This window comes from Anopheles maculipalpis, chromosome 2RL (genome assembly GCF_943734695.1).
Source record: "Anopheles maculipalpis chromosome 2RL, idAnoMacuDA_375_x, whole genome shotgun sequence".
In the NCBI taxonomy this organism is placed as follows: Eukaryota; Metazoa; Arthropoda; class Insecta; order Diptera; family Culicidae; genus Anopheles; species Anopheles maculipalpis.
The window spans coordinates 36,016,931-36,034,399 of NC_064871.1; the positions used below are offsets into that span (position 1 = coordinate 36,016,931).

The following is a 17,469-nucleotide window of genomic DNA, read 5'->3' on the forward strand; positions in this document are numbered from 1 at the left end:
GCCATCGAATTAAAAGACTCCACAGATGGGCGCACATGGGCCAAAACTTCTATTTAGTGCTAAACGGATGATTTTCTCTTACTCTTGCGATGTCATACGGCCGGAGAAGTGGAGAGAAATAATGCATGATAAAGAAGAAAAGAAAACCAAAACACGACAGGAAGCTCTGGGGAGAGAATAAAAAAAACAGGCCGTGGATATGTTTTCACACGGCACTAGAAAAACTGTTACTGAAATGTTAGGTAAGGTAGGAATTCCGCACACACACACACACACACACAAACAAGGGCATTTACATGAGCATACTTGCGCTCAAATACAAAAACTATACTTTTGCAAATCAGCCAGATGAATCGAAGGGTAAACCGAACAATGAACAACACGGCTCGACAGGGGTATGGGCAGGAGAAATGGTGGTCGTTCGTTTGCCTAGTCTATTGCCAATGGAACACCAGGCAATACATATAATCGCACGCTAGGCAATGATGAGGAAAAAACTAAACGCAATGAAAGTCGGAAAAGCCAGACTTTTCACAGCCGTTTGTTTTTGTGCCACTCTGGGTGTTCCCAGGGGTCGCATAAGTAAATGGGCGACGCTTTCGGATGGAGGAAAAAGGTGATTTTTTTGCTGAGATTGGGATAGGGAAGATGGGTTTTGCATGCATGCAATGTTAGGTGTTGAGAAACCTTTTGGCCGTACAATTTTCTTGTACGCAGATGGAGGTAATGATCGTTACTGGGAAGAATGAACTGAGCAGTCGACAGCAACCAATCTTACGGATTGGAGCTATATCTGAGGAACTGTTCGAATACCAGAATGGTTGTGCATCGTTTCATATTATGTGTAAGGTCAACTGTCAACAAATTCTTCATATGGATTTATCTATTTTAACGGTATGGATTGGGAACAAGTTTAATAAAAAATTAGCAGCCTTGAGCAATGAGCAACAAAATCAGTTTTTGTTGTAATCCTGGTCGGGTTATCATCGAAAAACTTAAAATCAAATATAATCTTCACCAAACCCAGCAGCAACGACACTTTTCACTTTTTCAAATGCATGTGATTGCGAAAACATGATATTTATTATCGATGAGTTCGCAGCGTTTTATTGATTGAACATTTTGTTTTGTTGGAATTAATCTACTCCCTGCTCTGTTATCGATACCACCATCATTGCTCGAGAGAACACATCCGGTACCGAAGCATTCGTTTCCTTCATCGCTTTCACACCATCCGCCAAGTCGTACGAGCAATCGTTTGCCGCATTCTCCACGGGGAGTGACCGATTTCCGATGTTCTAACACCCATCATTCCCATCACCCATAGCTACCATCTTTTTTGCCTGCTAGACATCGTGTCGAGCGCAAATCAGCACTTTTGTTTATCCACACACAGCGCACGGAATGAGCGTAATAAATCATACTGCTAGCTAACTAACCTGCTTCCGCTTCGTAGTCCCGCTGGCCGGATATTGTTGTCATGGAAGTCTTAGAGAATCTCTGATTTTCTTGCTCCCACTGTACCGCTTTAACTCGTTACACTCAGCTGAAGTAGGTATGTGATCGCAATCTAACGCTGGAACCTTCCGAACAAGTGTTCGTTGTTTTAAACTGTCCCGTAGAAGAGCCATCGCTCCGGTCCGGTTGCTATATCCAATTACAATCGCGATCAGATTTCTAAGAAATCTGGCTTCACACATTAAAACAAACTCTACCTAACGAGCAAAACGAATGTACACCCCACTTCACTGTTAGTCCTGCAAAGGTTTACCGGCACCATTGCTGCGAAGGTTTTACTGCCTCGGGGTAGTATACAATGTGTGCACAGGATCGAACGCTTGATTTATTCGCAATCCACTTGAAATGTGTATGTGTGCCTCACCAAAGACCAGTAGCCACATTAACAAAGTCTCCAACAATGCACGACCACGAACGGCAGCAGCGGATGTGTATTTATTGCTAATTAAAACTCTTCGATCCCTTGATTAGGTCGCCATTCTGCTACGCTCTGTCAACGGGTAAGCAAAGGCAAAACCTTGTACGCTAGCCGCATTCCATTCATGGCAAAATATCATACAGCCCTAGCTCCGACGCCGAGCCCGGTGCTTGAAATACACATACTTCAATACGTACCAGCGTAAAGTCGAAGCGTGAGCGTGTACTGTAGCGGGAGGGAGTGTGTTTGGAAAATTATAAAACACAAAATAAGCCATGTTTGGTTAATCTTTCTCCCTGATTACCCTGACAGGCTGGCGTGCAGCTAGGCCGCTGGCTGGGTTAAACGTCATGGAGCTACATCAACAAGTACCAGGCGTCTCCATCGTACCGGGTATAAATGAGGTACCAGGCGTCTCCATTATGGCACAACTGGTGAAGCCAATTTGTTGATGCTAAATGATTTTCATTCACTCAGTGAAAGCAGAACGTGATGATATGTGATTCTTTTTATGGATAGTAATGATATATTACAAAAAATATTTAAAATGTTTGCTACCAGAGGAAAACATCAATATATCATAAACGATTTATAGAATTATTAAATAAGCAATTCAACTCTAGAAAAAAATAAGTAAAACCAATTCTTAAAATAAAAGCAGAACATCACTAGTTGAAAGAAAAATAACCAATAAAACTTGGATTAAATAATAAAACACACACGCACACACTCAAATTGTCTTTTTAATGTGCGAAATATCCTGCAAGCGAATTACCACATAGACAGAGCATTTAAATGCCTGCAAAAAGTACACTTTTAAAATTTGACCTTCTTCAAACGGCATAAAAATCATTAAAGATCATTTAAGCAAAGCTGTGTAGTGTTTTTGCCTTGCACTAATAAAAACATGCATTTCTCTAAAAATAACCCAAAGTAGCTGAAATTAAAAAAAAAAGATGCAACCGTTTACAATCTTTGCTGATATACTTACTTAAGAGAGAAAAAATACAACTTACGGTTTTTTACGAAATTTCATCCAAACATTTCATTTGCTCTACCAAGTTAAAACGAATTCCTGAAACTTTTGCTCATGAAAACGTCATGTTGTTTTAAAGGGTAGTTTTATTGCACGTTTATATGATCTAGCAAACTGTGAAAAACCCACCTAAAGTAAGCGAACCTATTACCAGCAACACTTAACGAATGCTGCGTTAAAACAAATCCTTGCAGGAATTGCCATAACGAGCGCACGTACATGGTGCAAACATTTTTCATCTAGCACCATTGCACACCATTACGACTGCTTCGTTCCATATTTCACACCAGTTCGAGGTATCCCAGTGCGTTCATTCCGGAACGATCTACGGGATTCTCACATCCCGTAGACAGACAAACGACGACCGTTTGAAGGCTTTCGATGATGCCAGCTGGACGAAACGGACCTTACGCGCTAGCGCCCGAATGCGATAAATTATCTTCTTAGCACTAATTTATGGCTAATATTGACTTGCGGGTTGAAATCTTCCATTGCTCCTGGATGGTTACCGCACGAATAGTTTTGCGAGCAGATTTGCTTCTAGCGAAAAGCCTACTCCTGCACGGTCTCGGGACTCCTCCATCCAGAAATGTACCGCTAACTTCCAGCATGGTATTAGCAGAAGTACACAAAATAGAAGCGACATGAACCGTTTACTACGAACACATCATCCTTGACGCTCGAATGGCATCCTTATTCCCCGGGAAAAGAATTCACTGGTACGCTAGCGTTCGCCATCAGAACGCCCAACAAGTAACCTGCTCGAAGCGATAAAAGATCTATACTCGAGCTTCACATTCCATACCCGAGGTTTCATGCAGGTTTTGTTGAATCAGTTGGGGAAAAATGGCTGAAACGGAAGCGTAAAATTTTGCCAAGAGATATTGGTAGCTGGGGATAGCTGAGAACACGGAAAAGAAGCCCATAGTTTGGAATCTTCCACCAAACCAGAATTCATGAACTCTGCGCTGTGATTTATGGCGAGACATCCACGTCCCTCCACCGGTAGCCACCTCCGGAAACTATGGCCGTTCTCTCGTCGATGAAACGAATCACGAACAATTATGTGTCTACCATTCCGAACACTTCCCTGCACCGATACCTCAATTTGCACTGTAACCAGATCGATGAATATCAAGAAAACTGGCCCTGTCGGATAAACTTCATCGAGCTTCGGTGCTTGTTTAGCGATGGTACTGACCATCTGCTAGATTGTTCCCCCTTTTATGGATGAGTCCCGTGGGACTCGCTTGCGAATGAAAACTTTCGGTCGGGTTTGGAATTGGATTGGGATGACTTTTAACTTTGCCGTTTCAAAGCGAATGATATGCCTGTTTTCGTTGGTGTTTGTTTGGATACAAACACGCTTCTTCGTAAAGGACTCTTCAATTGGTGTTGCGTTCAATGCAGTAGCATCCCGTTTGCAGTTTGTTGAGATGCTAAGAAGATACCACCGATTCAAAAAATTTGTAACGAAACATGATTTTTTTTTTAAATAGCGTGTTATCAATTGACCTTTCCAACACTACACCATAACTGCCACACATCGATAGAGCAGTGTCAGTACTTCATCAGCTCTTTGAGCCACCACCACTCTTCCTGTATTGATAAGCAAAAGAAAATTTGGTGGATCTATCATTTAAAGTAGGTTTGATTAGGTCAGTTCGGCAGTCAGATAGCTAGTCAGTTTTCTGACTATGCTTCTAAATGTTCCCATGCCAAGATTGCACCCGACACCTCGATTCATTGTCATTACGTGATTCCTGAGCATCAGCGTACAACCTTATACTCTACGAATGTCAGTCTTATCCTGCCAGGCAGCCAACACGGAACGGAGAATAACGGTGATATTGAATAAATGTAATGATTGTAATCGCAATCGGTGGTGTTGGCGACAGCTGAAGAAACGACGGAAGAAACGGGGTTGAAACCCCATCCGAACCGTTTCCCCGTAGTTGTAGTTGAGGATTGTCTATCGGCAAGGCTAGTAAGGCCTTTTGATGGCCAACGTGACCTTGGATGGTCGTTACGCCAAGACAAAAATCCTTTTTTACGTCACGTTATAATCGTGTTCAATTTATTGAACTCATTCACACAGATGACACAAACATAAAAATCTTCATCTAGCTAATAAATTGAAACATCACAAACAGAAGAAATCACATTGCTTAGAGACGTTTGATCATTTTCATTCAATACATTCAAATACAACAGTTCATGTGTGCCTTAATAACGCCTAAAATGCCCTCTCTCCATTAGTAAATTATCAAAATGAAAAGAAAAAATCAACCACACCAGTTTGCATCCACGTTCGTTGGACTTGAGAAACATTCAGCCAAAGTTTCATTCACCCACAACTGTGCACCGTTCATATCATCTACACAGCGTGATTTGCTTGCTGCCTAAAGCGGCCATCGACGAGTTTTGTTCAGTGTTTCCTTTAGTTCCCATTTTGCTCTGACGAATTGCTTCGGTTCCAGCCTCTGTGGTTAGGTCGTCCCTGAACAATACGTCCTTTCCCACTCGATAGCCCTTCCAAAGAGTACGTTTGTCAAGATTTCAACTCAACTATGTACGAACCCTCATCAAATGGGACACAATATTTCATCGTGGTGAATTTTTTATCATAATTGATTTCTGCCATTGGAAAATCTTGTCCATTTTTTGTGTGTTCCGCTCTCTATCCCAACCAAAGGTTTGGCGATATGGGGCTCAAATACCCTTGACTTGAATGTCACTTTCCGTAATGTATTACTTTTTCGAGAAAGCTCAAACCCATAACAAAACGAATCCGGTTTTGTACAGTACCGCAAAACACATGCAACATTAGTTTGCGCTGTGAGAAGTTTAACCAGTTCATAGCAGTGTTTTACTATAGAATCGATTCAGAATATATGAAATATGATGATTACTTTCTAATAACGTCAAGAGCTCAACAAACTTGTATTAACAACTTGGGAAAAAAATATTTCAAGACAACTTTTGTTTATTTTGCACTACCGAAATTGCTCATGATAAAAATACCATCAAGAAAAAAGTACCACCAACACAAATTCTATCTTGCAGAACTTTGCCATCCCATCCCCATCTGTTCAATCAAAAATGATTTAAACTCGCTTCACGGGAAACAAACAGTCGCTCCAAGCTGTAATGCGAACCGAATAGGGTAACAGTTTGCCACTGGGGCTATTTACGGCAAAAACGATTGGTGACACAATTCTCAAGAGGCTAATGGAAACCTTGACCGAAGTTCAATTCTGCCCTTTTTTTCCCGCTTTTAATGTACTTCCGGTACGACGGCTGCCTGTCACAGCGCGACGTAAATCTTGACAAACAAAGAAAACAAGACAAACGATGGCCGCTCTTCAATGAAGGAAGTTGTTATAAATGATACAGATGGCTAATAAATTTAACGAAGCCAGATAAATCGCTCAAATCTACCACTCTCGGCTCTGCCACACTCATCGTAATCCGACCCACCTACGTTGGGTTCTAAGCCGTTCGCAAAAAAAAAAATAACGGCCCTAAAGGTGGCTTCTCAAATACACCGGCAGCAGTTATCCCATTTTGTTTCCTTGTCTCAGTACAATCAATACGGTGTAGAAAAATATTTTTTCCAACAGCTTTCCCTCTCCCGTTTCTGGACTGCAAATCCAATCTGCCACACATCCACACTCATCGTTTATCTAACGGCGAAAGGGTACCGATGTACAGTGGCGTGTGTGTCTGTGGATGGGTATATGTGTGCAGGTACTCAAACGGTGACACTCGAGTCGGCAAATGTACCACACGGCCCCACGACAGTGAATTGACTGGAACGGAAAATGGATGAGGGTTTGGTTCAAGTTTCAATACTGGCACGCACCTACAAGCCACAAGCTGACGCATGTTGGCCTGTCCAGGCGAGGGATGCCGAGGTTGCCGAGATGAGGAGCACAAAATGGATTGAAGATAATAACGATCGCACTGAATCAAGGGTATGCTTGAGATGAAATGTCGGCTGTGCGATGCACTGTGGAGTGGCGTATGGATGGGACAAAGTTGAAGCAACAAACCGAAGAATCCGTTACATAAATCATATACTCAAGTTTGCCAAGCGAGTCTATCTAGCGAGAACTTTTTAAACTCACTTAGGAAAAGATTGGGTTTCGTAACATTTACCGTTAAGCCGTTAACTAATTTAGTAAGGTACGTACCGCCGCGTAACGGAAGCATTCCCGATCTGTATTTTAATCGTTGTACGTATGAAACGTGTTCAATCCTGAGCATGCTAACCAGAGGTAAGGCGCAATAGGCTAATATACATATAAGGCCTGTTGTGGAACCCAAACGTCCTCTTAAACATCGCGTAATTGTCAATTTTGTATTATGTCTTTCCTTTTGGCTATATCAGACGTTGTAAAGTCGATGACAGATATTTGTTAAACGAAAAATCAAATTTTGTCATTGCCAAAAGTTTTCCATCAGTCAAGGGCAACGAAAAGTGTAGTCTGCATCCGTTAAAATCAGTTGTAAGAGTTTTTCGATAGAAAATGTAATTTTTTTTAAGTGTATATGACATGACAAGCATTTCGAAGACGTTTGAATTAATTAATTTGGTACTTTGCAGGATAAAGATTTATTGCATGGAACAAAGTCTTATTTATTCTTGGCAAGAATAAAGAAGAATCCAGAACAACAAAATTCCTCTCAAGAAAAAAATTCACCACAAAAAGTATATTATTAAATCTAACTGATTCATTGGTTACTGATTCAAAATCAAAATCAGAATTTCAGGATAAGTTTAATTCGAATAAAATCATCTGTGAATGTGTGAACTAACCAATCTATAAAAGTATGAATGCATGCAAAAAGTCGACAAAGTATTCGTTGACTGTAACGGGTGACGGCGTTTGGTTAGACAGAAGGCTTTGATAATGAGGCCTATAGCGTTTTGCACGGACAACTTTTTTTAAATAATCACTGCTTTTATATTTTAACAATTTCTGTCTGCTTCCTAATTTGTGTCTTCTTGTGCTTTATGTTGCGACTGACTTTATGTTTTCTTCTTCGTAAGCTTATGTCATTAAACGACACCCTCATGTTATGTTTGTCCTCGAAGCGACCATTCGTTTGATCAACTAATAAGTATCATAACGCTTAAACGCTTACGAAGCGTTTCGCCAACACGATTAGTTATTCGCGAAGCTAAAGCCGAGAACAGAAAAGGTTACATCGAGAATAAATTGGAAGCCGTATAGGGCCATCCACATGGACTGAAGTTGCATGATTTTAACCAAACTAAGGAGAAGTTCAGGTGATCCGCAGAACGGACGGCATAATGTATTCGAAGACGACAAATTATTGAGCAAACTAAGTCCGCAAAAAATATTATGAGGAATAATAATACTAAACTTAAAAGGTTGAAAGCTTAATAGCAATGACGAAAAATAATATGATAATAGCGTTTTAATCATTACCATCAATAAATGGTGTCACAAAAAACAAACGAAAAATGTAAACAAAATAGTTGAAACGGTAATTGTCGCTGACCAGGAACATTATCAAGCAATATAACCGTATTGAAAACTAAGAAAGTGTATTTAAAATTAACATTTAAACGTTTTTATGTAAATAAAGGACAATTATTTACATTTAACTGGTATACGTTACGCCCCTTGGCTCTGGAGTTTGGAGTCGCTGAAACAGCATAATTGTAGCGCGCAGAGACTTTTTGTCGCAGGTCTACTTAACAAACGCATCGAATCGCCAGCACAGCTCTCTGCAATCAACATTTACGCTCCGGGGAAATCGCTCCGTGCTAGATCATTTCTTGACGTATGGGAACGTCATGTTCCTCGTCATGTGCCGCGAATTCAACGCCATGTGTAATCGTTTTAAACCCAGTGCGACCCATTTCTTGTAGAATGTAAAAATGTCAGTTTAAACTGTATTTGTGAAACGTTAAAAAGTTAAAATAGATAGCTTCTACAAAATAAAATTTAACGATATATAACAAATAATATGAGGAACTACATTTTTTTATCTGCTGGAATGGCCTGGCTGCATTGCTTTAGAAGTCATCAATTCAAAACCCTTTGATATTATATTTTATACGAGGTTACGATGTGTTCAATATTTTGTAATTACATTCATACCTGCATAATTGGCATCTAAAAATGGATTTTAGGGTATAACATCTGATCGTAATGAAGCATTATTGTACAATAATATCATACATTCTGAGCCAAAATAAGCACCGCAAGGTATCAACGTTTAATGCCATTTTAACCCAAATTATTTATTTTACCTTTCTGTTGTCTCCGTTCCTATTTCCTCCAGTTCAGCATCAAAAACATACAAAAAGCAAATTAGAACTGAAACCCACAGTTAAACCGTTCGATCCAATATGCTTCCACGCTCACATCGTTGTTATCTCGCTGTCGTTACCGGGTGGACATTGGCTTTGAATTCGCAAAACGAATTCTCGCCTCCGTAAACACAGTTAAGCGATGAATTATTCATGCTCCGCATGCCGTCTCCCGAACTGTCCACCCGAAAAGAAACCTGCCACCCTCTGCCCAAAACTGTTTCTCCGCGCTGGTAACAGCCCTCACCTCACCAGGCGCAATGGTGGCAAATCAACGAGCAAAGCCTGGCTCTGTAAGTAACCCCGGGGCTCGAAATGCATTTGAAATCCAATTAACGGGCTTTTTCGTTGTAAATAATGCCGCACTGACGGAAAACCAATAAACATGCTACGAGCAATGTGGCTTTCCTCCGTGCCCTGGCGCGTTTCCGCTTTTTATCATCGCGCTGGTCAGTAGCATCGTTACATTATTCATTGGGAGCGCGATTTTTTATCTCTTTTCTCTCCATTTTCTCCAGCCGGCAGAAGAGCAAAAAGAAAAGAGAAACAAAAGATAGATACAAAAAAAAAAAACAGCAGACTCAATGAAAGAAGACGAACCTGAGCCGCGCCGATAATACGGGCGTGCCAGGATGGTTGCAATTGATTCCCGTCGATTAATTCGACCCGATTCGCTTTTCCGGCTGGAAAATGTTTACTTCCCCTTTATCACCCACACGCTTGCGGCTTGTCCGGCGCGATGTAGTTGACCGTCACGGACAGCAATTCTGGAAGCTAACAACACGGAACAAATTTGCACAAATACCTTTTTAAGGTCGCTCGTGACGAAGATGATACAGCGGGTATCGATTTTCATTTGCCTCGATTGCCCATCTCGCTCTCGAGCGCTGATTACAGCATTCCGCGGTCGGTCACTTTGCTTGACAGCGGTATCGATTGGGACAGTCGTCTTGTCGTCGATGGTTCAACAATCCCACCGGCATTACTCCCGTTCCAGGAACCGTGCACAGATCGCGAGAGGTCATTTAATTAGGATGGAACGTTAACAGTGTTCCTTTTGTCGAGTTTGCCTCGAAATAGCTAGCATGCCCTAAGGAGAACTGGGACCTTTTTCATAGGCTTCACAGAATATTCTCAAGGTGCTCCAGGAGTACCTAGTCATTGTCGCAAGCTCTTACCAGATCCCCCCCAGCTAACGGATTCGTAAAAGCAACCCCATTTTCAAACCATACCACAAAGAGCGAAGTGAAAAGTGTAGAGAATGAAATTATCACTTCAAAGCGAACCGTTTTCTCGATTCCTTCCAATTGTTTGACGGCCCAATGCCCACCGGGTAAAATTGAAACTTGCAGGGAAAAGTACCACCAACCTTGGAAGCCTATCGTTTGCTAAGAAGGTCCTCTAAATCTTGGGCGATAAAAACCTATCCCTTGTCCTTGGTAAATGCCGAACAGCCTTCGGGATTGTTTGTGGTTGCAGAACCATTCTAAAATTTATCTCCAAACATCGTGGGACACACCGTTGTGGGGGTGCGTTTTCTATTATTTGCAATTGCTTCAAGCTCTCCAAGAACCATCTTTACACCTTTGCACCTTCAGGATCAACCTTCGCCATTCTTTCATGTCGCACACACTCATGCAAGCGTGTCTGTGTTAGTAGCCAAAACATTCGCAGACATTTTTATTGAAATTGTCTTTCACGGTTACGATATATTGCGATACGAACATTAGCATTCACAAATCTACCCTGTTGCCTGGATTTGGTGTCATGCACATGCACGACAAGGAAGGAACGAAAGCAGGAAATCGCCACCAGTTCCACTGCTAGCTTGAGTTTGTATCGAACGATGAGAACATTAAGCAAGACGATAAAAGAAGTGATCCCGTTTCGCAACATTCCAAGGTTCGGAAAATGTAGCACAAGAATCTAATATGTCGGTACAATTGTCAAACTGGTGCGATTTAGGGCCGCCGGCTATATTCTAGATAAACTTTGCTTCGATTGATTCAGGAACTTGAAAGCGTTTTATGTCGTTTCATACACAGGAAATGGTGCGGCAGAGTGAGAGAGTTAGACGCGTGTATGGTGAATTTAAAAAAAGGTGGAAAATGAGCTTGATGCTGCTGGTCTTTCAAGGTATTGTTCTACTGATTTTTTCATCGATTAATGTTCATTTCTTATTTATCTTCTTTTCAAAATATGGTATAAATATGAGTTATTACCGTTTAGCGGAACTTGGGGCAAGTGAACCACCATTTTTTTTTTTTATTAAAAAAACGTTACCAAACGTTAAAAACGATACCAAGTTCTTCGTGGCTTAACGACCATTAGGTCACAAGTCATCAAGTTAGCATACACTATTCATCGTACCTGTGTCTAGAGTCTAGACTAGAGTAGTACGAAATAGCTAATTTCGCGAATAATAATAAATCTTTCTGACTTTGATCATTTATTTCTCCCTGATCAACCAAATTGAGTGTAATATTATAATCAAACACATCGATCTTTATACTAGAAAATCGATCTTCATCCTAAAGTTGAGACCAAAAAAAATACTTTTGATTCGTGAATTCAGCTGATAAAACAAATATTTTTCCTCAGATGAATCGAACTTTAAAAATGAAATAGCTTTTGGGTCGAAAGAGCCACCGATATTCGAGTCGTCTTACTTTTTTATGTTAATTATACTTTATTTATAAGACAATTACAGTCCTGGTGGGCATACCTTAACAGGCATATACAAACTTAACATCGAATAACAATATTCTCACGAGTTTGTCTAGACGAAAAACTGATTTTTGAAGGTTTCAATTGAGTTTAGAAAGTCGTAAAGTATACTACAATAATACCGACTACTAATTACCGTGACGTGTCTTTCTTTCCTGCCCATAAAAATCCTGCAGCAATTGGTAAAGAAAACTTCTCTGTTACTAGGATGCAACTCAGAACTTGGATCCAGGATCTAAGATTTTGGTTAACAGCATACGGATCCATTTCCCTCAATTAGGCTTTAGAGATCGTTTCTTTCTCAGATTCTTAACATCGCATGATGCATTTGGAATTTGTAACTCCTGCTTTCAAAACCAAAAAGCTTAATCAGTGTACCGAGATTTAAAACCAGGGATACGCCGGAATACGCCGGGCACAGATTGCCATTGATTCCTTTGAGGCGGTCCGGAGGTAAAACGTGACAGCAGCGCTGGTCTTCAAACGGCAGCACCGGGGTTCAAACCTCATGCGAAGCACTCCCCCTTGGTGAGCACTTGACAATTCAATTAAGAGATTTAAACATGTTTAGGACGTCATCATATCGTATCGGCCGGCGTATCAGGTAGGTCGTTAACCCAAGGAGAAGAAGAAGAAATGTAACTTTCCATATAAAATGTATGGCGCAATGACAACAATCCAAAAACCGATTGTATATAAATGTTTGTATGTGTTTGGTTCTAGACACTACGGTTACAGAAAATATGCAGTACAGCAAGTCTATTCCAATCGCTTTACAATTATAATTATCACCTTAGCACTATTTCCTTGGTATAAAATTCACACCACACAATGACACAATGCTTCGGTCGCTAAACACGTTCGCTTCCAACCATCAGCACTATATGCTCTGATTCATTTTAATAATATCAGCATGCCAAAGAGTAGTGCTCTTTACACACATCTACGATAACTGGATTACTGACGCGATCATGTCGCAGTTTCCATAATCCGTAAGCCAGCAACTAGGCCACCTTTAAGCAGTATTATTCTTTTCCTGTTTCATCGTCGTTCTGCGGCAACCCCATTTCTTACCGCCTCGTAACGCACACAGCGAAATGATGTTTTCGGATGTGTTTGAGTCATATGCCTTCCGCTTTCTTCACTCCCACAGCGACAGCATTCACCACTCTTAATAGTTACTTACCCTCCTACAATTTCTTCCAGCTCACTAGTGTAGGACCTTTCCTTTTTTTCCATCGCGCTGATAGCACTATCGTCGTTGTCGTTCCAGAAAACAAGCACTGAACAACGATCAGAATATTCGCGTTTCCTCTAGCGCAATGAGCAGAGGTTAGCGTAAAGGAGGGTGGAAAAACATGGACTTTATGTTACCATTTCGTACCACTTCTAGCGCTGCTTATTGTTGTTTGTTATTTGTCCTCAAATATGCTGTAATACGGTTGGGAATGTTTACAGTTTAGCGAACGTGCATATTCTTGCTTCCGACGCCACTAACTCCATGATGATCCAAAATATTTCGTCGCCCCCGTAAGCTCGCCTGCCGCATGTTTAACTATCCAGACAAGCTCATCCATATATGCACAGCGTTGTACAGAACACACATAGCGACAACCTAAGGCCGAAGGCTAAGAATATCTCAACCTCATCTTTGCCCGGAAAGCTCTTGGCAACTATCTTCGGAACCGTGCTGGAAGAGGTACTTTCACTTGTTTACACCATCTCCGCGGCTGCTGTTTGATGGCCGTGATATATGGGAGCTACGTTTAATAGATACTTTATGCCTGATTTATGCTCCCGCCTCCGGAGCTGTTCGCTCAGAAAAGCAGCTTAACGTAGGCGCTACCGCTAGCTGGGAACGGAAACTTTGACGTCCATTTTTAGGAGGTCGTCAATGAACGCACACGTACATGGAGCCCGCAGGCGTGTTCCGGCGCTCGTGTTTCTTACACGAGTTCGGCAAAGGATAAGAAACAGGAAATGCGTCAAGTGCCAGTGAAAACAAGAGGAATATATACTATCAATCATCGATAGCCAGCACTATGGATTCAGTCTCAACCAAAGGAACAACAACAAAAAAACACCCAAAGCTCCGAAAGAGTTTATTTATCCTTAAGACACTGTTATGAGTGCCCTAGAGCTATGAAGAGATTGAAAGTGATATTTGTTTAAGTGGAGGCATAAGGCAACTGCTAGTCATAGACCTAGGCTAGGTGTCAATGACATAATTATGCAGCTGTGGTCAAATAAAGAACTCCTAAGTACACATTTAAAACCAGGCTGAATAAAAAGTCTACAAAAGTTGTAGTAACGATTATTCCTTATGAATTTGTTTGAATTTCATCAAAACTCTTGTTCCGTAAACATTCTTCAAAAAACTTTAAGCCTTTCCAGACTTCCGCTCTTCACTCTCACGAGGTTTCATTCTCAGTAAATGCTTCAACACTTTGCAGCGCCCATAACTACACCATTCTCGTCTTTCCCCAGTTTATGTCTTACGACGTTTCTCCGACCGTTGTATTGGACCACTATTGCTGTCGTCTGACTGCTGCGCTATCACTGCTCACTTGACGAGTTATTTATTTACCCAATTTTACTCCACTTACGTGCACACAAAAACGGTATTTACATTACGTCGTTCGACTAATGGCTGTCGCCGTTTGTTCCCATGTTTATCCGAACCGTTCCTCTCAAAAGAACACGCTACCTATTACCACCAGCGCCAGGCGCCGCAAACCATTACCCTATCGACGAAGACGCCCGTTGAGCTGATTACAAGTGATCCGTCGTTGGAGAAAGCAGCCGCGCTCGGAAGAGAGCAATTCCGAGTTTTGACAGTCGTTTCAATTCGAAACCGTCCCGGCTGACGAAGTTGGGCACCCTGTCTATTGACACAACTAATTGGCGCAACAAAAAAGCAAGACTTTGTGGCCAAAGAAGACCATCTTACGGTCGAATGGTCCGGCCTGTCAGCTGTGAGTCGGCGTCGCAGTTGTCGAACTTCTTCCGAAAGGTTCTGTCGAGCGGCATCGCAGCCAAAATGCAGCTATCGTGCAAGGTCCTTCCGCTGGTGCTGGTGTGCATTTGTGCCAGCCATTGTGCACAGTCCACCTCAGCTGCCACGGCTGAAGCCATCGATGAGCGCCTGGAACGTGCCAAACGATGGCTCAACTATCCCATCAACGGCGGAGTGGCAAAGGTTGTGCTCGGTTTAATTGTGCCCATTCGCTTTCACCATCCGCTGCCACGGGTCATCGTGAACACGTACAATCTGCAGGCCAACTATCGCATTCCGTCCACCATCATCTACCCATACCCGGAATCGGTGTTTCAAAACCGGGCCGTGGACACGGCAGTGCGATGGCCAGAAATCGATCAGAGCAGGCGACAGCTTTTCACCCTACTCGAGCAGGGCATGTCCCGCTGGGGTCGCGATGGGCGGGCATGTTTGTTGCGGGCCGTGTGCGAGGTTGCCGAAACACCGCTCAAACACAACGGATTGATTGGCGAAATAATCGATGTGATTTTCACGTAAGTAGCAGCCACCGTACCACGGCATTTGGTTCACCTGGTGGCACAAACCGAACGTGGTCATCATGAGTTCGCGCTCGTGCAATGGCACGGGTCGTGTTTTCACGTGTGAGCAATAGCATCGTGAGCGATCGACAAAATAAGAAATCAATGTTGACAGGTTGCTTTCGCGCGATAAAAAGCTATTTTAGCACAGTTTGACACGTGCTTGTCATCGCTTAATTGCGACAATTGACAAAAGATTGTATTTTTGTCTGCAATTTGCTTAATTTTCCTTTGCTTTTGGCTTTGCCTCACGTTGGCAACATTTGTCTCCAATCATTATCCGAATTTATCTTCAAATGTCATCAACTGGAGATTGGGGAAGGGATAAACCTTGCATTTTTTTTACCTGCCTACAATCATTCACGATCATTAAGCTACCAATCATTCACGATCTCAATTTTTTACAAATTTGTTGGCTACAGATTAAATAGTCTCGGACATTAAAATGCTAGCTATTGACACATAATGCATGTTGTACACATCTTGTGGCCCAATAATTATATCCGGATAAACTTCTATAACCCATGAAAAAAGTCCATTCCATAAGAAACTTTACTATCAATACATTTCCCACCCGGTTATTCCTACTTCCTAGCAGTTTAGGTAGGACCAAAGAGCAAAGCTCATGTCCTCCTCTAATTCAATGATGACATCTTTTCCTTTCTTTTGTGCTTCAACTGCAGCCCAACACCATCCGACCTACTGGACCCGGATTATCTACTTGCCCAATCAAATGGCCAACAAGGACGTGATTGCTCTGAACTGTACTCTGCCTGCCCGAACGGTCACGGTCTCTTTGACAATTTTTCCCTGCTAGCAGTACAACAGCCACAATCCTCATCGGAACAATGATTGCAGAAAACACAGTATCTTCCGGCATATATGGCACGGGAATGGAAAATGTCCCGCGAGTTTAGCACCATAAATTATGCCTATCATTTGTTGCCGCCAGCTTGTGGGTCACTAATATGTTGCTTCCCGAAACACAAACGTGATGGTGCTGGCGCACTAACAAGCTGGGGGACTCAAGCTGAGAGACCAAAACTTTCATCAACTTTAAAGCCAACTTTCGACACCGATTTCCACGCGAGCTGGAATTGACTATCACCAACGACTCTACAGCCTATCATCGAGAGCGCACAAAGCCGAACGCAAAGCACAAAGCAAAGGGTGGCCAAACTGTACAAAGAAAAGAATCCGGAAGAAGATTTTATTAATGAAAGTGTAATAAATTAAGCTAGAGTTACAAAAAGTCCTACCAAAGCGTCAAAATATACCCGTCCCTCGTGCTGCCGTTGCCGCTTTCACAGAATTTTTGCCGGAATAAACCAAAACTCAGCGCTCTTGCTCATCGTGGAGTGAGTCGGACCTTTATTTCGTATGCGAAACGGGTCCACTGTGAGTTGGGGTGGCCCTGGTGATGACAGTGGGTGGTGCTGACTGTGACCAGCGAGTGGACAATACACAGCGGGCCCAACAGTGAGAATCCTCAGATTCCACCCTCTCAGCGTTTCCTGCTACCGTTGGTTGCACAGCTGCACCCCGGCTTTGTCTATTCATCGGCCAAACGCTAGGGTGTAGGGTTCCACTCGAGGACCAGCTTTTGAAATTCACCCCACAATACATAATCCTCGAGCGAGAAGGTACTTTTGGGAGGATCACCGCCAGAGATTACCGGTGCCACGTGAATAGTGTATATAGTGTGAGCGTTTGGATTGGTGTTGTTCTCGTTTATCTATCGCTTGTTTCTCGTACATTTGCTAAGCAGCATTATTACTGTTTTCATGCATCAAGGGAATTGGTTTGCTTTCCTTTTTTATAATTGCAACCATAAATTTGCTTTCA

At 42.1% G+C, this 17,469-nt stretch overlaps 1 protein-coding gene across 1 annotated transcript; it reads left to right on the plus strand.

The window, feature by feature from the left end:
* Positions 1–15,088: 15,088 nt before the first annotated feature.
* Positions 15,089–16,476, plus strand: LOC126559053 (uncharacterized). Its single transcript, XM_050215156.1, has 2 exons — positions 15,089–15,579; positions 16,308–16,476. Exons 1-2 carry the CDS (start codon positions 15,089–15,091, stop codon positions 16,474–16,476), a joined length of 660 nt encoding a protein of 219 aa, XP_050071113.1.
* Positions 16,477–17,469: the final 993 nt, after the last annotated feature.